Raw genomic sequence first — 22211 nt, 5'->3', positions numbered from 1 at the left:
ACAAAGAATATCTAATCATAAACCTCTTCTGTTAAAGGGGACATATCATGAAAATCTGACTTTTTCCATGTTTAAGTGCTATAATTGGGTTCCCACTGCTTCTATCAACCTAGAAAATGTGAAAAAGATCAACCCAGTAACTTAGTTTTGGTAAACCATTCTCTGCAAGCATGTGAAAAAAGAGTGAATTGAAATTTGGCTCCCTTTTGATGTCAGAAGGGGATAATACCACCCCTAAATCTGCACTATCCAACCACGGCACTGCCATTTATCTGGATATCAGCTAATTTGCATTTAAAAGGACACACCCAAAACGTCACATTTCTGCTCACACCAACATATAATAATATGATAATAAATGATCTATATGAGATTTTGAGCTAAAACTTCACATACATACTCTGGAGACAGCAAAGATTTATTTTACATCTTAAAAATATCTTGAGAAATTTCCACTTTAAATTATCCTTTTGTTTATTTTCAGACGGTGGTGGCTGGATTTGCCGCTCACACAAACACTGGCCGAGCACACGAGGTGGCCAATGAGGTGCGTCGAGTGGACAAGCAGCTAAAGGAGTGTCAGGAAATGGCACAGCTTTACAACAATCGAGAACGACACTTTGGAAAACCTGTAACAAATGTAAGATAACCCACGACATGCAAGATAAGAGACAAATAAGCTCTTATTTTTCCTGATATGCTTTTTTTTGTCCAGTACACTGAGTTGCAGAAGCTGAATCGAGAATTTCAGCCATTTCATGATCTGTGGAAGATGACATCTGATTGGCTGCGCTGGCATGAAAGCTGGCTCAATGACCCGCTGTCAGCCATCAACCCAGAGCAGCTGGAGCATAATGTCAATGACGCTTACAAGACCATGCACCAGTGTGTCAAACATTGTAAAGACATTCCTGGTAAGTCAGAAGACAGGTTGGGGTATTTAAGATGAAAGGACACAGACATGTACCGTGTTCTTACTGTGTGCTAATGCTAACAGTGTTCCTGATGTTGAGTCTCCTCTCTGTCCACCGTTGATACTTTTAGCCTGTCAGGAAGTGGCAGCTGAAATGCGGGCCAAGATTGAAGACTTTCGTCCCTTCGTTCCTCTGATCCGGGGCCTGAGGAATCCTGGCATGCGAAGCCGCCACTGGGAGCTTCTATCAGAACGCATTAACAACAATGTGAAGCTTAATGCAAACCTCACATTTTCCCATTGTCTGGAGTTGGGCCTCCAAGACCACATTGAGGAAATCACGCATGTGGCCCAAGAGGCTGGAAAAGAATTTGCTATAGAGCAGGTGAGTCCAGTACAGTGCTAATAATGGGGCAATATTTATAATAGGATTCTTCTGTGGGCATTTAACAGTTTGTTGGCTCTCATGCATTCATATTGTCATGTCTTAGGCTCTGAACAAGATGGAGGAAGATTGGTCAACAGTGATGTTTGAGGTGATGCCATATAAGGAGACAGGCACGTTCATCTTGAAGAGCCCAGATGAAGCATCTCAGCTCCTGGATGACCACATTGTCATGACCCAGAGCATGACCTTCTCCCCTTATAAAAAACCATTTGAGGAGAGAATTAGTAAATGGGAGAGTAAATTAAGAATGACACAGGTAAGCCCATGTTTTATTTGTTTAGATTGCATTGACATGTTTGTGCTAAAAAAGATATGTTAGTTATGAAGATTGAGACCTGATAATCTTACTTCTGTGCATTCTGTCACCCCCTGCTGTCAGGATGTTTTAGAGGAATGGCTGACCTGTCAGCGCTCATGGCTGTACATGGAGCCCATCTTTAGCTCTGATGACATCAACCGTCAGCTGCCCGTGGAGGGAAAGAGGTACCAGACCATGGAGTGGACCTGGAGGAAGATCATGAATGCTGCTTATGAAAATAAACAGGTTACCAGAGCAGACCCAGATTAAAGTTAATACTCCACAGTCGGGTTGTTATGAATGTGCTTGTGTTTGTAAATCCAGGTGATGTCCATATGTCCTGATGCACGCCTGTTGACCAGCCTCAAAGACTGTAATAGTTCACTGGAGCTGGTGCAGAAAGGATTGAGCGAATACCTGGAGACCAAACGCAGCGCCTTCCCCAGGTTAAAACAGTCATTTTCATGTGGTCCTATGGTCTTTATATTCTTGTGATATGTGAAGCAGTAACTCAAAGAAAACCAGCCTGATCTAGTCCTTTTACCTTCATCTTGTGCTTGTGTCTAAATATCACCTCATCTTATTTTTTTGGGGGGGGATCTGTAAGGATATTTTAAGGATTTTCAAACATATTGCTACATATTTATAAACTGTAGTCTTTATGGGGCAGTTTCCCAGACAGGGATTATACTAGTCCTAGACTAAAATAAATATAAGAGCTGTCCAAAATGAAAAACAACTTGGACTGACATATCTTAAAATACATCAGTGCTCCTTTGTTTTGCCTCAAAATGCAGGCTAGAAATTTTTTTAGTAAGGCATGTTTGATAAAACTAGTTATATTTCCTAATTAAACTAAGGCCTAGTCCTGTCTTAAGCTAATCCCTGTCCGGGAAACCACTCCGAAATGTTTCTGCTGCATGATCTACAGCAGTGTTTCTCAACCAAGGTGCAGGGACTTATAAGGGAGCCTCAAACTAAAAATAATTAAAATAAGACAAAACAAGCATTGAAATAAAACTAAAATACCACATTTCCAAACAAATTTGGATCACAAATCACATTTGGAAATTGGTTATTTTTATAATGATTTTTTTTCTTGTTATGCCAACCTCTTGAATATTTTAAATTTATTGCATAAAATTTGTGAGCTGTCAAAATTGTTGTGGATAATGGCAGGGGCATGAGAGGATTTTATCTATGGGGTGGAAAGACATGGGCAAGGGCACAAACATTGATTTGAACATCCGCTGTTGGGATGGCGGCTGCCAACCTGTGCCACCCCTGTGGCGATGGCACTGGATAATGCAAGTCGAAAAAGGTTGAGATCCACAGATCTGTAGTAAAATTTATTTGGGCAATTCCATGCAAATGTCAACCTTATTATGAAACTTACAATTTTTTCCCAAATTTTTAACCATTTATTTTTGGCTGCAGGTTTTACTTTTTATCAGATGATGAGTTACTGGAGATCCTGTCTCAGACTACAGACCCAACAGCAGTGCAGCCACATCTGCGTAAATGCTTTGAAAACGTTGCCAGGGTAAGGCGTCCGATGCAGGTTATATTTTATATAGTTATCAACCTGTATAGTATACCAACATCAGACACTAATCAATATCAATTTCACTTTATATGGATTTTACTTAAAGGGACACTCAACTTTTTTTTTAAAATATACTTATTTTCCAGCTCCCCTGGAGTTGAGCATTTGATTTTTGCCGTTTTGGAATCCATTCAGCTGATCTCTGGGTCTGGCTAGCACTTTTGGCATGGCTTGGCGCAATCCATTGAATCTGATTGGACCATTAGCATCACGCTCAAAAGAGTAACCAAAGAGTTTTGATATTTTTCCTATTTAAAACTTGACTCTTCTGTAGTTACATCGTGTACTAAGGCCGATGGAAAATTAAAAGTTGTGATTTTATAGGCAGATATGGCTAGGAACCCGAAAATAGTCCCCTGCTATTGAACTAAGGGGACTATTTTCATCTGCTGTGTAATATCATTGCGCCTCCTGCAGCCATGTTACAGCAGCAATGTCCTTTATTTTTACGCCAGAATGAGAGTATAGTTCCTAGCCATATCTGCCTATAAAATCGCAACTTTTAATTTTCCGTCGGTCTTAGTACACGATGTAACTACAGAAGAGTCAAGTTTAAAATAGGAAAAATATCGAAACTATTTGATCATTTTTGAGCGTGATGCTAATGGTCTAATCAGATTCAATGGATTATGCTAAGCTATGCTAAAAGTGGTAGCACCAGACCCGGAGATCAGCTGTATGGATTTCAAAACGGTAACAATCAAATGTTTAACTCTAGGTGAGCTGGAAAATTAGCATATTTTCAAAAAAAGTGGAGTGTCCCTTTAAGTAATTGGATTGCTCTAAATATTCATTTTGGGACCTCTGTTTGATTTGTGGTGCAATAATGTAATAATTCAATAGATCTCACAATTTGTTTTCAGCCAGAAGCATCTCATATTCGTTTATTTAATTAATAATATACGGTCTGTCATGTACAGCTTCAATTTCAGTCAGATCAGCTAATCACGCACATGTACTCTGCTGAGGGAGAAGTCGTGCAGTTAGTCGTCCCAGTGTTCCCATCTGGGAACGTGGAGAACTGGTTGCGTGAAGTGGAAGAGTCCATGAAGGCCAGCGTGAGAGAGAACATCAGCCGCTCGCTGCAAGCATACGTTGAGGTTAATGTCAGTCTGCTCGCATGATGTCACAAATCAGCTGTTTGGTATTGTACATCTCTGCTCTTTTGGCTTGTGTTTAATGAACCTTGTTTGATTGGAACACTCTGCAGAATCCTCGTACAGACTGGGTGTTGTCCTGGCCCGGTCAAGTGGTGATCGCCGGCTGTCAGACGTTTTGGACCCAAGAGGTGTCAGAGTCTCTGGAGAAAGGAGACCTGGCTGATAGACTTTACCCCCAGCTACAGACACAGGTATGTATTTTCAAAGCATTCAAAGTAAAGTATTGCCGCTAAAGTGCTATAAAAACCTAGTAAACAGGAAGATATTTTAAAGATGTGTTGTACTGTAACGTGAGGGCGTATGTGTTTGCGTGCACACAAACAGCTGGGAGATTTGGTACAGCTGGTGCGAGGTCGCCTGTCCAAGATGCAGCGTGCTGTGCTGTCTGCCCTCATCGTGATTGAGGTTCATGCCAAAGATGTGGCTGCCAAACTGGTGGAGGAAAAAGTTTGCAGCGTCAATGACTTTGAATGGATAAGTCAGCTGAGGTTTGAACACTGACTTCCTTTTCTGTGTTTATTTAATTGAGTTGTGTGGTATATATTGCATGTAAAGTAATTTAATGGTGTGTGTCTGTATGTAGATATTACTGGCGTGATGACTTGTATATCAGAGCGGTGAATGCCGAGTTCTTGTATGGTTATGAGTACCTGGGTAACTCAGGAAGACTGGTTATCACTCCACTAACCGATAGGTGACATTCAGAAAACCAAACACTATTTATACATACAGCAGGGGGAAAAGTATTTGACACATCAGCATTTTTATCAGTAAGGGGATTTCTAAGTGGGCTATTGACACAAAATTTCCACCAGTTGTAGCCATCAAGCCAAATATTGAATTTAAACAAAGAAATTTTAACATTTAAGTATACAAGTTGAGTCATAATAAATAAAGTAAAATAAATACTTATTTTCCCCGCTGTACATGTATCCAAAATTGTACATTTTAAAGGATATCTTCTTTCTTAATGCTTTTGCTATAAAGTGATGCATATACACTATCCGTCTGCTACACAGGTGCTATCTTACCCTAACTGGTGCACTTCACTTAAAGTTTGGTGGCGCCCCAGCAGGCCCCGCAGGTACTGGGAAGACAGAGACCACTAAAGATCTGGGCAAAGCTCTGGCTATCCAGACTGTGGTCTTTAACTGCTCCGATCAGTTGGACTTTATGGCCATGGGAAAGTTTCTCAAAGGCCTGGCTAGTTCAGGGGCATGGGCCTGCTTTGATGAATTTAACCGAATCGACGTGGAGGTTTTGTCAGTCGTGGCACAACAGATCACTACCATACAAAAAGCCCAACAGCAGAGAGTGAGCTAGTAAATGGACACACAGCATGTATATACTGTTGCGGTTCTTTCTAAACACAGTTTATTTGTGTTGTGTTTACAGGTGAAGACGTTTGTGTTTGAAGGAGTGGAAATTCCTCTTGTTTCATCCTGTGCTGTCTTTATCACTATGAACCCTGGGTATGCGGGCCGAACTGAACTTCCGGACAATTTAAAGGTGCAGAGATCAGAAATGGCATTCCAAAGACAGTTCACACCAAGAATGATATCTTGATATAAAGATGCCTATCGATAACGAGTTTCATATTTTAATGAACGAGTGAGTTGATTGGTTGTTAACGTTTTTATCATTTGTCAGCTGAAAGAAAATATACTTATAGTTATGGTTATCGTCCTTTGTGTGAACAGGCTTTAACTCATTCTCCCCCAGTTATTTTTTGAAAAGTTGCCCGCCAGCATTTTTTGTGATTTTCACAAAAGTTTCACAAAATGCCTTCAAGGAAAATTTTCTTCTGAAGATATACACTGCAAAAAATGATTTTCAATTTCCAAATTTCCAAGTATTTTTGTCTTGTTTTCAGTAAAAATATCAAAAAATTCTTAAATTAAGATGCTTTTTCTTGATGAGTAAAATAACCCAAGAAAATAAGTCTAGTTTTTAGACCAAAAATATCAAATTTAAGTGATTTTCTGCATAAAACAAACAAAAAATCTGCCAATGGGGTAAGCAAAAAAATCTTAAACATTTTTCTTAAACACTAAATTCAAGAAAAATTTACTTACCCAATTTTTTTGCTTGTTTTATGCACAAAATCACTTAAATTTGATATTTTTGGTCTAAAAACTAGACTTATTTTCTTGGGTCGTTTTGCTCATCAAGAAAAAGCATCTTAATTTAAGATTTTTTTTATATTTTTACTGAAAACAAGACAAAAATACTACGACTTTTTTTTCTTGAAAATCATTTTTTGCCGTGTATAAACATACAAATATATCAAATGAAAGAACAGACCCTCCTCTTTCAAACAAACAATTTTTTTTTTTAAATATATTATTTTAGCAAAAAGCTGAAATAATTGCATTTTTGTGAAGGAATTTGATCAGATTCAGAATGATTACCAAAACATACACAGAGTTTAAAATTTGTAAATAACGTTTTGGCTTCAGTTTTTTTTATAAATTCACTGCAAAAATTACTTTTTTAGTATTTTTGTCTTGTCTTCAGTAAAAATATAAAAAAATCTTAAATTAAGATGTATTTTCTTGATGAGCAAAATTACCTAGGAAAATAAGTCTAGTTTTTAGACAAAACATATAAACTTTACGTAAATTAGTGCTTAAAACAAGCAAAAAAAATCTGCCAATGGAAAGAGAAAAATGTTCTTGAAATAAGTTTACTTTTTTCATAAACACTTAATTCAATATTTTTTTCTTATTGTATTGGCAGATTTATCTTTTTTGTTGCTTTTTTAAAGCACAAATTTGCTTAAATTTTATATATTTTATATTTTCCTAGGTCATTTTGCTCATCAAGAAAATACATCTTAATTTAAGAATTTTCAGATATTTTTACTAAAAACAAGATAAAAATACTAAGTAAGAAAGTCATTGTTTGCAGTGTTGGGTAAGTGGGTAATCGCAGTATTGCATATTAACATAAAAATGTATCAGGAACACGTTTTTTTATTGCAAATGTTTTCTCTTAATTGACTAAATAAATTGTCAATGGCGGGGAAAGAGTTAATAATCAAATAAGAGGCACTAATTTCAATAAATAAAAGAAATATGAATAGGTTTTATTATTTTTGTGTATCACATGTGATTTTTAGGCCCTCTTCCGTCCTGTGGCTATGATGATACCTGACTACGCTATGATAGCAGAGATCTCTCTTTACTCTTTCGGCTTCAGTGATGCCAAAGTCCTGTCTAAAAAAATTACCAGCACCTTCAAGCTGTCTTCAGAACAGCTTAGCTCACAGGTTTGGCTGTTTATGCCATTTATGCATAAGCTGCTTTAATTCTCCTGTTACTTTAAATTTCCCTGCTTGTTATTTTTTAGGATCACTATGACTTTGGGATGAGAGCTGTAAAAACTGTGATCTCCGCAGCTGGAAACCTGAAGAGAGAAAACCCTGATATGAATGAGGTTTAATGATACACACAGCAACTGTACATAGCTGTAGCATTTACAGTATGCTGTTTTGTCTTTTTTCACGCATCACTCATGACTCTGGTTTGTGTACAGGAGCTGATATGCCTGCGGGCCATCAGGGACGTCAACGTACCGAAGTTCCTCCAGGATGATCTCAAGCTCTTCAATGGCATTGTGTCCGATCTCTTTCCCAATATCCGTGAGGAGCCAATTGACTACGGGTCCCTGGAAGAGTCCATCAGAAATGTGTGTGCAAACAAGTGTCTTAAAGATGTGGATGGTAAGTGCGGTGAAATTACTGTGATTAATACGAGAACCGAAGACATTAATTCATTAGTTTCATTAGGTTCATTTGCAAATTCAAATAATTTTATTTGTATACCGTATTTTCCAGACTATAAGTCACACTTTTTCATAGTTTGGCGGGTCCTGAAACGTATAGTCCGGTGCGACTTATACATCAAAATTATTTTATATGAACCAAGACCAAGAGAAACCGCGAGAGTCCACTTTATGCTGCTCTTGTATTTATGTAATTCAATGGATTCAGTGATGCGGAATGACTTCGGGACCTTTTTGAACTTGATTTGGCTTATCGTGTTAATTTAGCCTATTTAGCCTCCCAGGAATGTTCTGTATGCTATTGTGTATCATGTAAAAAAACTGTTTATGTTACTTTAACATGTACGGACACCTGTTCAGCCTGCTGTTCTGTGCTATTGTTTAGTTAAATAACTTGCCTTTCCAGATTAAATGTCTGTTCTTCGGCTTGGATTTTGTGAAATCATTTACTAAATAAATGCAACATATAGTCCAGTGCGACTTTTATATGTTTTTTCCTCTTCAACACATTTTTGACTGATGCGACTTATACTCCGGAGCGACTTATAGCCTGGAAAATATGGTAATCAAAGTATATTTGTTACTTTTTGTTATTTCTGTTGTTGATTCTTAGCATACAGTATGAAAAAAATGCACATATATATGCATATATTTAAATGTTTGAATGTTTCTTCTGTCCTGCAGGCTACATAACCAAATGTATTCAATTGTACGAGACCACTGTAGTCAGACACGGTCTCATGCTGGTCGGACCATCAGGCTCTGGGAAAACTAAGGTCTACTTCTGTAATACACAGACCATTGCACAAATGTAGCAGAAGTTACAATTTATTATAACTTTATTTAATTAATGTACAAATGATTGTAATTAAACATTATGCATGTTATTGCCAAATGTTCATAATCATGCATTCTCACATGTGTAGTGTTATGAGGTTTTGGGAGCGGCCATGACGGCCCTGAAAGGCCAGCCCTCAGTTAGTGGAGGGGTCTATGAGACTGTACACATATATGTGCTCAACCCAAAGTCCATCACCATGGGGCAGCTTTACGGAGAGTTCGACCAGCTCACTCATGAGTGGTGAGTGCATTTTGTATATACTGTAGGAAAACATGAATTCTTGGAGAAATTTCTGTAGCTCAACTGGTAGAGCATTATGTTAGCAGCTTATTGGTTGTGGGTTCAGTTACCAAGAAACACGTATGTATACCTTTTAATAGTCACTTTGGATTAAAGCATCTGTCAAATGCATGAATCTAATAGGAGTACTCTACAAAACAATGATTTTGTGAAGCTTTACTGCAATGTTGTGAAAAGCATGTTACAAATTGTCCAAATGCAGGACAGATGGTATATTGCCAAGTCTGATTCGGGCTGGAGCTTCAGCCATGGACCAGGAGAAGAAATGGTACATGTTTGATGGGCCGGTGGATGCTGTGTGGATCGAGAACATGAACACAGTTTTGGATGACAACAAGAAACTTTGCCTGAGTTCAGGAGAGATCATCAAACTCACCGATGTATGAGAAGTTCTTTTGCGTTTACTGTGATTTTCTGTATTGTGAATATCTGACAAGCTTTTGCCCCTCAGGTGATGACGATGATGTTCGTGGTGCAGTTCCTGGCTGTGGCGTCTCCTGATACAGTTTCTCGCTGTGGTATGGTCTATCTCGAGCCCAGTATTCTAGGTTTGGCCCCGTTCACAGAGTGTTGGCTTCGAAACATCCCTGCCATTTTTCAACCCTACAGAGATCTACTTGACTCTCTCTTCAAGAAGTTTTTACAGGTGATAAATCCTGCGGTCACATCAGATAATCTCAGATGTAATTTACAACAGTTTCTTTTGGAAGGACAGAGACCTTCTGATGTCTTATTGTAAAATAAAATGTATGCTTATATAGTCTTATGCTAGATGATGTTTTCACGGCAAACGCGCCACCCATATCGCGTCATTCGCATTGCCCCACGCGAGGACGTGTCTGATCGCGTCTTTGCATTGACTTTTATGTAATCTACTTGCACAAATCGTTAAACTCGCGTCTGGTGTGAACCCACAGTAAGACAGTAATTCGCAAACTGGGGGAAGCGAGATGGTGCCAGGGGGGCCCTAGTTTAATGGCATTTTATAAAATACATTATAATACATTTTATGTAATTAAACCTTAGTAAAATAAGGCTAATAAACAACAGCAATACGTTGTATAATTTATTATGTTTTGTTTAAATGGCACCTATTTCATTGTTAAAAAACCTTGTTATTTTGTGTATTTAGTAAAATACAATGTGTTTGCATGGTTTTTGGTTAAAAAACACATTATTTTCCACATACAGTAAATTTTTATAGCTCCAGATTTCACTTTCTTCCCGAAACGCACAGATTTGAGAAGCGCTGTGTCCCTGATTGGCCAGCTAATCTGTACGCTGTGATTGCCCTGAGTACCTCTGACGTCAGCTGGAAATGTGACGCTCCTTACCATGTTTGAAAGATTAGCTCACAATGCAATGCTAACAGGAGTTAACTTACAGGCTCTGACCCCGGATTTCCACCGACTGCAGAACGGCGCGGAGTCAATCGGTTTCCATTCAAGTCAATGTGTGTATTTCCACTGACTGCGTTCCGAATCCGTCACAGCTCCGGCCATCCGCAGCCCTCCGGAACAAATACGCAGAGCTTCTATTTTTGACGGATGCCGGACAGCTCCGCAGGGTGGAGCCATGACTATATCACGTGATCATACCTGAATTCGCGAGATCTCGTGTTGTGATCTGGGCTGGTCCAGCAAAACGTCATAATTTAACGTCATAATGGGCGGAAACAGAACTAGATATTGCGCGATCATAACGTGAATTTGCGAGACCTCGTCACTTCAGCACGCAGCCGCTCTGCAACAAATACGGAACTGGTGGGTATTGGCGGACGGCGGAGTGCGGAGCCGTAACGCAGTGGAGTCGGTGGAAATCCGGGGTGAGTCCGAAGCGGGATGAATAATGATAATGTCGGTCTTGTCTACATCACCAATCCCAGGAAGTAAACTGTTGCCTACAATCCGTGTTTTTGTTGTAGTCCAAGAAGGTTCTTACACCAAAGAAAATGTAAAAACGTGAATTGGACAATAGTTGCTCTTTAATTAAAATTTTACGTTTTAGAATGTTTTTATGTCATGCATTTTCTTTGGAGGGGGGCACAAAGGGATGCACTGGCCTAAGAAATGTTTGCTTTTTAATCTAGTCAAAATGCAATTTCTATATCACTTATATATAATAATAATAATAATATAGCAACATTAATAATGTGTGACCCTGTCTGTGAAAACCCAGCTAAAGTTTTTTTTTTAATTTACAGTTTTCTACACAAAATAATTTTTCTGTGAAAATATAATCTTGATATCTTTAAGGACATGACTAAACTATCAAAATTGATGCTTTTTTAAAATCATTTAAAACGTTATTAGACTAGATTTCACAGACAGGGTCACATAATGCAAGTGGAATTTCATGTTTCCTGTACCTGGAGATTATGGGTTTTAATGTAGGTTATGAATATGATACTTTAAAGGGACACTCCACTTTTTCTGAAAATTAAAAATTTTCCAGCTTCCCTAGAGTTAAACATTTGATTTTTACCATTTTGGAATCCATTCAGCCAATCTCCGGGTCTGGCGCTACCACTTTTAGCATAGCTTAGCACAATCCATTGAATCAGATTAGACCATTAGCATCGCACTAAAAAATATCCATAGATTGTGTATATTTTTTCTATTTAAAACGTGCCTCTTCTGTGATATTACGCACTGCTGAAAATAGTCCCCTGCCATTGAAAGATACTAAGGGGACTATTTTCGGCTGCTGCGTAATATCATTGCGGCTTCTGCAGCCATGTTACGGCAGCAAAGTTCTTGATTATTACACCAGAATGAGAGTATAGTTCCTAGCCATATCGGCCTAAAAAATCACAACTTTTAATTTTCTGTCTGTCTTAGTACACAATGTAACTACAGAAGAGTCAAGTTTTAAATAGGAAAAATATCCAAACTCTTTGCTTATTATTTTTGCACGATGTCTCTTTAACTTTCTTTCAAATAGCAGATAATATAATGTATGTGGTTCATTATCAAGTTTTTCAAGCGGTTGGCATGTTTTCTTAGGACTCCATACGATTTGTGCGTGAGTCAGTGAAGGAGGTGATCACCTCAATGGTCAGCAATCTCACCTGCTCTCTGCTCCGACTGCTGGACTGTTTTTTCCAGCCCTTCATCCCACAAGAGGTCAGAGATTTTGGTGTTGTTTGTAGCAGAATGGTTGAATTCGGTTAAAATCTCACCTGCGTGTATTTGTGTGGTCAGGGCAAGAGACCCATATCCCAGGAGAAACTGTCTCGACTGAAGGAGTTCATTGAGCCTTGGTTTATCTTCTCGCTCATATGGAGTGTTGGAGCAACAGGTGATGCTTTCAGCTGCCAACGCTTCAGTGCCTGGCTCAGGAACAAAATGGTTAAAGAAAAGGTCAATAAAACAATTTACAGACTCTTCTACAATACAAATCCCCTGTTCTATTTTTATTGATCTTATATGCAGTATTTTATATATTCAGAACCAAATTTTGCACAAAGCATTTTAAAAACCTCATGATTGTTTTGTTTTAGGTTCAGCTGTGTTTCCCAGAGGAGGGACTTGTGTACGATTATCATTTGGATGATGCAGGAATCAGTCGCTTTGATGATGATGAGGAGGAGAAAGAGGGGAAAGGGAGGAAGGTGAGAGAATAGTTGTTACTGCTCCAGTAAAGTTCTTTCAACTGGAACGTTAAAATTTGTAAAGGTATTAGTACTGTATTGGTTGAAATAGATAACGGACCATTCATTCATTTAATTATTTTTATGTTTCAGATGCAATGGGTCAGTTGGATGAAATATGCACAGGAAGTGGTCATCACCCCAGAAACTAGCTACTCGGACATCATTGTTCCCACGGTCGACACTGTTCGCATGTCCTTCCTGATAGATATGCTGCTGTCTAATAGGAAGCCTGTATGTAGTTTTGCCTCATTATACAAAAAAATATTTTAAAAAGTATAATATTTATTTATTAAATTTGGATGCATACTATTTTTTAGGCTGGTACTTTTGTGTAAAGTATTAAGTGAACACTGTACTGTACATAGACTTATGTTCCTTCTCTGATTGGTCAGGTGTTGTGCATCGGGCCAACTGGCACAGGAAAGACTTTAACCTTGTCAGATAAGCTCCTCAAGAACATGCCTGCCGAATACATCACACACTTCCTGACGTTCTCCGCCCGCACCTCCGCCAACCAGACTCAAGATTATATCGACAGCAAACTCGACAGAAGGTCCTAACATCATCTTTTCATGAAATAACTATGCTTGCTTGTAATGTTTCCTCATTTGGTCACATAAATCTCATTTATAGGCGTAAAGGTGTGTTTGGACCTCCATTGGGCAAATATTTCATCTTCTTCATTGATGATCTGAACATGCCCATGCTGGAAACATATGGAGCCCAGCCTCCGATTGAACTGCTGCGCCAGTGGATGGATCATGGAGGCTGGTATGACAGAAAGCAAATAGGTTAGTTTACCAACACTAGAAAATTGTATGTAAACATTTTTACAGACTGAGATGTTTAACTACTGAAGCAATTAGTGCTTATCAGTTCTGATTCATCCTCTCTGTTTGGCAGGCACATTTAAAAGTCTTGTTGACATAAACTTTGCTTGTGCCATGGGCCCACCCGGTGGTGGCAGAAACCCCATCACCCAGCGCTTCACACGCCACTTTAACTTCCTGTCATTCACTGAGATGGAGGATGCCAGTAAGAGAAAGATCTTCTCCACCATCCTGGGGAAATGGATGGGTGAGTGGCACTCGTCATGCGGGCATCCAGATATAAATGTGTTTTAATGTGGGCTTTTAGCAGAAAACACCTGTTGGTAGTGTTTGAAATTGAAATATTTTTGATGTCAACCGTGGATTTGTTTTTGGATGATTGGTTTCGATCATGTTTTCTTTTCAATGCGAATATGACTAAAAAGAGCCCATTCAGTGAGCTAGACTGACTTTATTTTACTTTAAAGGGACAGTAAGTAGGGTTTTAAGTGTTTTATTAATCAAAATCAATGTCTTTATTCATAAATATGTCCTTGTTGGTGTCAAATGACCTCTGCCAGTGATCTGACTTTTCTTTGTAAGCTTAGAATATCTTATCTTTACTTACAACGAACGGGTCCATCCAAGGAGGCTTCCATGTCGTCTGCCACAGCGCGTTTTCAATTAGAACACATGAACTAGCTGAAACGGACAAGGAGATCATAACGGCTACCGTAGTTGCAACACGCATTTGGAAAAGCGAGGCGCTAGAGAGCACTATTCGTTTGAATGCAAAATAAAATTTCACCACTAGATGGGGGTAAATCCTACTTATCGTCCCTTTAAAGACAGCTCAAATAATATCATGCTGATATATTTAATATTTATATATTTAATGGCCACGTTGCTAATTTTTGTTTTTCACTCCTAAAGAGAAAAGTCCAGAAATTCAACCGCTTAATGAACCACTGGTGAATGCTACCATCAGGGTTTACTCCACCATCACATCTGCTCTGCTACCCACACCTGCCAAGTCCCATTACACCTTCAACCTCAGAGACCTCTCTAAAGTCTTTCAGGGCATACTGATGGCAGAGGCTGCAAAAATACAGGTACCCCCACCGAAGTGCCTCAATACCCTTTTGATTTTCTTCGTTGTGTTTAGATACTGAATTTGTGATGTCTTGACTCAAGTTCTTGGTCATGTGTATTTGGGCAGAATAAAGTCCAGCTCCTTCAGCTTTGGTATCATGAGAGCTGTAGGGTGTTTCAGGATCGACTAGTGAATGATGAAGACAGGAGTTGGTTTGACCAGCTACTCCACACTCACATACAAGAGTTCGGGTGCAAGTTTGAGGATGTGGTCCCCTACCAGCCACTTCTGTATGGTGACTTAATGCTCCCTGGGCCTGTCAAGGTCTACCAACTTATGGAGGATAGAGAAAAGGTAGATGTGTATTATATTGTAAAACATTTGTTTGGTCTTACATGTTATTGGTGCTTGCTGAGGGTTTCATCACCTTTTCTATTGCTTATATTAGTGCAACCTTTACTGCATTGTTTGTACTATAATGGTCATAAATAGTACCTCAATGTGCAACCTAAAGGAATAGTTCACCCAATTAGCCCATATTTAATTTTTTGTGATTTTTGTGCTATGCTTTTATGTTTGTCTAAAGCATCAGACTTTAAATTTTGCACCACAGCATTCAAAAAAGCTTTACATTTAATACATGACCTTAGTTACATCATGGGACTGTATAATAGAGGACAGGGGCTTTTTCTGGCATAGGCTACTATCAACCACCAGAATATAAAATATAAAATAGTAAAGCCCTAGCAGCCACGTGGCTATATCCTGGTAACCTCCCGCAACATTTTGTTTCTTTTTCAGAACATATACAGTGGGGAAAATAACAATTTGACACATCAGCATTTTTATCAGTAAGGGGATTTCTAAGTGGGTTATTGACACAAAATTTCCACCAGATGTAGCCATCAAACCAAATATTGAATTCATACAAAGAAATCAGAACATTTAAGTATACAAGTTGAGTAATAATAAATAACGTGAAATGACACAGGGAATAAGTACTGAACACACTTTATTTAATACTTTGTAGAAAAGCATTTGTTGGTGATTACAGCTTCTAGACGACTCTTGTATGGAGAGACCAGTCGTCTGCATTGCTTACGAGTGATTCTGGCCCATTATTCCACACAAATGGTCTTTAAATCTTAAAGGTTCCTCTTTTATTGCCTCTTTTATGAACTTTGATCTTCAGTTCTCTTCATAGATTTTTGATGGGATTTAGGTCAGGTGATTGACTGGGACATTCAAGTAACTTGATTTTCTTTCTTTGAAACCACTTCATTGTTTCCTTGGCCTTGTGTTTGTCCACCCTCTTTTCATTTTCAGCTTTCTGGTAGATTGGAGCAGATTTTTATCCAGAATGTCCCGGTACATTTCTCCATTCATCCTACCTTAAATAATATGAAGTCTGCCAGTACCCCTTGCTGAAAAGCAGCCCCAAACCATGATGCTTCAACCCCCAAACTTAACTGTTGGTATGGTGTTATTGGGGTGGTGGGCAGTGCCATTTCTTCTCCAAACATGGTGTGTAGAATGACTGCCAAAAAGTTCAATTTTTCTTTCATCTGACCATACTATAGTCTCCCAATAATCCACATGCTTCTCCAAATGCTCTTTCGCAAACTTTTACAGAGCCTTAACATGCTTTTTGTTCAGCAATGGAGTCTTGCGTGGGGAGCTTGCATGGATGCCATGGCGGTTCAGTGCATTGCTTATAGTTTTCTTTGAAACAACAGTACCTGCTAATGCAAGGTCTTCCTGAAGTTCTGCGTAAGAGGTTCTTGGCTCTTGAGAACTCTCCTGATTATTCTTTGGACTTCTCGGACAGGGATCTTACAATGAGCACCTGATTGTGGCCGGTTTATGGTGAAGTGATGCTCTTTCCATTTCAGGATAATGGCCCCCACAGTTCTCACAGGAACATTCAGCATTCTGGAAATGCACCTATAACCATTCCCATCAAAATGCTTTTCAACGATAAGATTACGAAGACCTTAAGAGAGGTCTTTGCTTTTACCCATCATGAAGTCTTTCCTGTGTGTCTCCTGGGTAATTGAAGCATTTATAGGCCATCAATTAGGACTAAAGCAGCTGATATCAATTAGTACTGATAGGGGGCAGGGTATCTCTCTCAATACTGAGAGATTTCAGGTGATCTCCTGGCTTTCTATGCCATTTTGCACCTTGTTCTCTTCATGTGTCATTTCACTTTATTTATTATGACTCAACTTGTATACTTAAATGTTCTGATTTCTTTGTATGAATTCAATATTTGGCTTGATGGCTACATCTGGGTGAAATTTTGTGTCAATAGCCCACTTAGAAATCCCCTTACTGATAAAAATAGCTGATGTGTCAAATACTTATTTTCCCTGCTGTATATATTATTATTAGTATATATTGTTTTACTTTAACCATTTTGTTTGCTTTGTAATTTCCATTGCCACAGTTTACTTTGCATTAAATAATTTATTTAAAACATTGTGGCACCAAATTTTTACTCTTGAGAGAAGAATACTAATATGATATACTAATATTATTATAAATATAATATATACTAATAATAATAGTAACATTTCATTCGATAACCTCTAATGCAGTTGTCCCATGTGATGGAGGAGTGCATGGATGATTATAACCAGACCAGCACCACCAAGATGAAACTGGTGCTGTTCATGGACGCCATACAGCATGTGTGTCGCATCAGTCGAATCCTGCGCCAGCCGCTGGGTAACGCCTTACTTTTAGGGGTGGGTGGCAGCGGACGCCAGTCTCTCACCAGACTCGCCACACACATGTAAGAGCTGAAGCTTTTATTATGCTGAACCCTCAAAATATAAAAAGCATTACTAATGAGTCTCATTTTATTTAAACCAGAAGTTAAGTAGGTATTAGGCCAAACTGGTTTCAAGCTTTAACAGTTTTGGCATTAAAATTATAGATTTTGTCAAAGTGAACCTTGCCTGCAGCCCTTTTAGCTCTGCCACCCATAGAGAACAGAAACGGGTGATGTCATGCTTGGAGCGCATATGCGAGTGACATCTGTGACATATGTACTACAATCAAGAAATCGTATATTCTTTTATGAAGTAATATTTGTAAACTACAAAATCAAGTAATTTCAAAGTTACTGTTAAAATGTGTTAGGGGCCACATATGGAAGTAGTCACTATTCACTAATGTTAGGAAAGCATGTGCTAACATCTTTGTACTGTTTTTGTAATGTACTGTATATCTGCCGTTCCTGAATCTGAAAGCTCCATCAGTCTTGTGGCCTTATGGGAAAGCAATGTGTTTGTCACATGCACACTTTCGCTGATTCATGAATACTTTGCTTTTGACACATAAAAATGTATGTGCTGCTTCTAACATACTGTAAAGTAGGATAAGGTTTATTTTGGCATTGGACCTTAGATTTCCGCTTTAGTATCCATGTCTTGTGCTTTCAGGGCTGAGTATGAGTGCTTCCAAATTGAGCTTTCCAAGAACTATGGCCTCACAGAATGGAGAGAGGACATCAAAAACATCATGCTGAAGGCTGGTCTCCAAAATGTGCAAATCACTTTCCTGTTTGTAGATACACAGGTGAGAGAAACATTTAAACATGAAGTGATGTCACAGTAGTACAAACATTGGTAATGGCTGGGATTCATAATGCTTAATAAACAAAGTCCTTTCATGTAATCTACTGCATAATAAACTTTTTTATTACTTCTTAATAAACTTCTTGGCATTAGACTTTCCCATCTGTGTTAAAATGCTTCTTTGAAGATCACTGGCAAAGTCATTAGTGTCTCAATACACATAAATTTAGGCGAGAGTTCTCAACACACTAATGTTTGGTCTGGTTTTTAGATTAAGAGTGAATCTTTCCTGGAGGATGTAAATAACATCTTGAACTCGGGCGACGTGCCCGGTCTTTACACTACAGAGGAGCAGGAGCGGATCTTGACGACTATGAAACCTGTGGTTCAGGACATGGGCCAACAACCCACCAAAGCCAATCTCATGGCTGCCTACCTGAAAAGAGTTCGAAGCAACATCCACACTGTTCTTTGCATGAGGTGTGCATTTATTATTCATTGGACACTTTAAAATAAGATTGTATTTGTTGATATTAACATAAATGCATTAGCTAACATTAAAGGGACACTCCACTTTTTTTAAACATTTGCGTTTTTAACTGAACATTATACACTAACTAACATTATACACTAACACAATAAATGCTGAAACACAAAATTGCTTATTGTTTGTTAAAGGTACACTCCACTTTTTTTGAAAACATACTCATTTTCCAGCTTCCCTAAAGTGAAACATTTAATTTTTACCGTTTTGGAATCCATTCAGCCGATCTCCGGGCCCGGCGCCAGCACTTCCAGCACAGCTCAGCATAATCCATTGAATCTGATTAGACCATTAGCACAGCACAAAAAACAACCAAAGAGTTTCGATATTTTTCCCATTCAAAACTCGACTCTTCTGTAGTTACATTGTGTACTAGAGCCCTGTTTACATGGGAACGCTCGAGGGTGAAAACGTAAAAATATTTTATCGGATGTGCCTTTCATTGACAGTACACGGCGACTGCGTTTTTGGGGCTTAAAAACGCAAAAAAGTGAAACCACGCCCCAAAGTGAAAATCTTAAAAACACTTCACCATCGCGTTCCCGTCTGAAGGGTAAAAACTGAAAAGTCTGCTCACGGTGGCTCTCGTCGCGTATGCATGTTCGATTATTTCCATATGTCGGGCCTTCAAGTTGCCGTAGCAGCTGTGATAAATATACAAGTATACATTTCCAGCAGTTGTACAAAATATTCACAGCTAGAATTACTAATCAGAGAAGGTGCATTAATTACCTCTATCAAATTGTTGATGCGCCAATTCGTCGGAGGCAAACCAGACGGCTTTGGACGAGACATGGGAGAACAAGGAAGAAGGTTGTATGCAGGCACGTGAACTTGGTGTTGTTGTGTGCCAGTGCTTCACATTGCCACCTAGCCGCCTGGAGTGCATACTGCATCGAATATCATAAATTTTTGCATCACCATATGCACGCAGATCCCCCCCCCCCAAAATGCTCATATAAACGCGGAATAAAAAGTGATAATGCAGCGCCATTTTTGAGTTTTTCTTCAGATCGTTTCGTGTAAACGTAGCCTAAGTCCGACAGATCTATGTAAATGTAAAGTTGCGATATATATAGCCATATCTGCCTAGAAAATCACAACTTTTAATTTTCCATCTGTCTAACTACAGAAGAGTCAAGTTTTAAATAGGACAAATATCGAAACTCTTTGGTTATTTTTTAGCGCGATGCTAAATGGTCTAATCAGATCCAATGGATTGTGCTAAGCTATGCTAAAAGTGGTAGCGCCAGACACGTAGATCAGCTGAATGGATTCCAAAACGATAAAAATCAAATGTTTAACTCTAGGGAAGCTGGAAAATGAGTATATTTTCAAAAAAGTGGAGTGTCCCTTTAACAAACAATGAGCAATATTGTGTTTCAGCATTTATTGTGTTAGTCTATAATGTTTGTTCATTGTGCATTCACTAATGTTAAAAGTTATAATTTTTTATTTCAAAAATGTATTATTAAATGCTGAAATTATCATGAATTAAGATTAATAAGCTTCACAAGTATTGTTTATTGTTAGTTTATAATAGCTAACGCATCTACTAATGCTAGTGTTAAAATTTCAAGTTTTGCTCAACTGTCATTTTTGTCTCTAATACTACATAATATCTAATGTGCTAGAAATAATTTTCGTTTGCTGCATATTATGCTTTTGGATGCTTTTATTAAAAGCTGTTAATGGAAAAAGGGTCTTATGTGAAAAACTGTTACGTTGTATCTATAGTTTTATGCATATATGTGCTATGCATAAGTGTAAGATTCTTTTGTCTTTATACATCAAAATATCATTCAATATTGCACTTAAACATTTAACTTTTTTAAAACCTCTGTTATTTGTCTCCATCTACAGTCCAGTAGGGGAAGTGTTCAGGGCTCGACTCAGGCAGTTCCCATCTCTGGTCAACTGTTGCACTATTGACTGGTTCAGTGCCTGGCCACAGGATGCGCTACAGTCTGTGGCAACATCTTTCCTTAATGAGCTTCCAGAACTGGAGGCCAACTCTACTGCCGTAAAAAGCCTGGTGAGGATGATGACTGTGTTTGTGAGCTTAAGTATATACCAGACACTGAAAAGTGAAGCCAAAACAGGTGGCTGACTGTAGTAAAGGTCATAAACCTTGTCCTTTCCATGTAAAAAAGGAATGGGACGTAATATATAAATCAAATTACACTTCAAATACCTTTTTTCCAACGATGGTTTCTGTTATTTCAGTTATGCTGGTGTACTGGTCAGCTGCTTTTTTTGGGAGATTTTGGCTTCATTTTTCAACATTGGAAGTCTATGGAGACACAATGTACATCTTTTTTTACAGTCTATGACAGAAGCGTAAAAATACCTTTGCTTTATCCATACAGGCGCTGATGTGTGTTGAGATCCATCAAATGGTGTCCAGGAGGTGTGAACAGTACCTTGCTGAACTTTCTCGCCACAACTGTGTAACTCCTAAAAGCTACCTGGAGCTTCTCAGCATATTTTCATCTCTGATTGGCCGTAAGAAGCAAGAGCTACACACCGCTCGGCAGCGAATGAAAACCGGCCTGGACAAGGTGATGAGGGCAAACAACTAATCGGGGCTCTGTACACACACTACAGTATATCGGCTGCGATGTGTTTTGTGATCCTACAGTATGTATGTTTTTGTGTAGTTGCTGAGCACAGCAGAAGATGTGAGCAAGATGCAGGAAGAGTTGGAGATGATGCGACCACAGCTCGAAGAGGCAGCCAAGGACACTGTGGTCACCATGGAGAAAATTAAAGTGAATAATACCAAAATCAAAGAAAAAATATGAATGCAGATACAGAGGCATACAACTCTATCATTATTTTTGTGTGTATGTGTAGAAAGACACTGTTGTAGCCGAGGAAACCCGCATAGCTGTGCAGGCCGAGGAGGCTAAAGCCTCTGAAAAGGCTCTTGTAGCTCAGGCCATCGCTAGTGATGCTCAGAAGGATCTGGACGAAGCACTGCCTGCTCTAGACGCTGCCCTCACCAGCCTTCAATCACTCAAAAAGAATGATGTCGTTGAGGTGCCACACATACAGTTCATTATTACCTCTTAATGTTTACTTTGCAATGTGTATATTATGCTATATAATTACTGCTCAACTATATAACAAGTGTGACCAAATGTCAAATATCCTTTCAATTCAGCTGTTATA

The 22211-nt window shown here is 38.7% G+C and overlaps 1 protein-coding gene across 1 annotated transcript in view; it reads left to right on the top strand.

The window, feature by feature from the left end:
* Positions 1-22211, top strand: part of dnah1 (dynein, axonemal, heavy chain 1) — a 54816-nt gene that overhangs the window by 8063 nt on the left and 24542 nt on the right. The window contains exons 18-53 of the mRNA XM_073876191.1: positions 485-640; positions 716-914; positions 1045-1298; positions 1405-1617; positions 1741-1905; positions 1984-2105; positions 3097-3202; positions 4186-4365; positions 4476-4616; positions 4750-4913; positions 5009-5119; positions 5445-5739; positions 5821-5934; positions 7547-7696; positions 7777-7863; positions 7963-8149; positions 8896-8987; positions 9138-9292; positions 9555-9732; positions 9804-9998; positions 12358-12477; positions 12556-12714; positions 12855-12965; positions 13098-13238; positions 13400-13560; positions 13641-13798; positions 13911-14084; positions 14750-14928; positions 15036-15263; positions 17510-17706; positions 18359-18494; positions 18765-18973; positions 20901-21072; positions 21407-21598; positions 21698-21808; positions 21894-22079. Of these exons, the coding sequence (XP_073732292.1) occupies positions 485-640; positions 716-914; positions 1045-1298; positions 1405-1617; positions 1741-1905; positions 1984-2105; positions 3097-3202; positions 4186-4365; positions 4476-4616; positions 4750-4913; positions 5009-5119; positions 5445-5739; positions 5821-5934; positions 7547-7696; positions 7777-7863; positions 7963-8149; positions 8896-8987; positions 9138-9292; positions 9555-9732; positions 9804-9998; positions 12358-12477; positions 12556-12714; positions 12855-12965; positions 13098-13238; positions 13400-13560; positions 13641-13798; positions 13911-14084; positions 14750-14928; positions 15036-15263; positions 17510-17706; positions 18359-18494; positions 18765-18973; positions 20901-21072; positions 21407-21598; positions 21698-21808; positions 21894-22079 (5898 nt within the window). The remainder of the gene's footprint in view (positions 1-484; positions 641-715; positions 915-1044; positions 1299-1404; positions 1618-1740; positions 1906-1983; positions 2106-3096; positions 3203-4185; positions 4366-4475; positions 4617-4749; positions 4914-5008; positions 5120-5444; positions 5740-5820; positions 5935-7546; positions 7697-7776; positions 7864-7962; positions 8150-8895; positions 8988-9137; positions 9293-9554; positions 9733-9803; positions 9999-12357; positions 12478-12555; positions 12715-12854; positions 12966-13097; positions 13239-13399; positions 13561-13640; positions 13799-13910; positions 14085-14749; positions 14929-15035; positions 15264-17509; positions 17707-18358; positions 18495-18764; positions 18974-20900; positions 21073-21406; positions 21599-21697; positions 21809-21893; positions 22080-22211) is intronic.

This window comes from Misgurnus anguillicaudatus, chromosome 14, assembly GCF_027580225.2.
Source record: "Misgurnus anguillicaudatus chromosome 14, ASM2758022v2, whole genome shotgun sequence".
NCBI classification, from domain to species: domain Eukaryota; kingdom Metazoa; phylum Chordata; class Actinopteri; order Cypriniformes; family Cobitidae; genus Misgurnus; species Misgurnus anguillicaudatus.
This window is presented reverse-complemented; position numbering and strand designations above follow the sequence as displayed.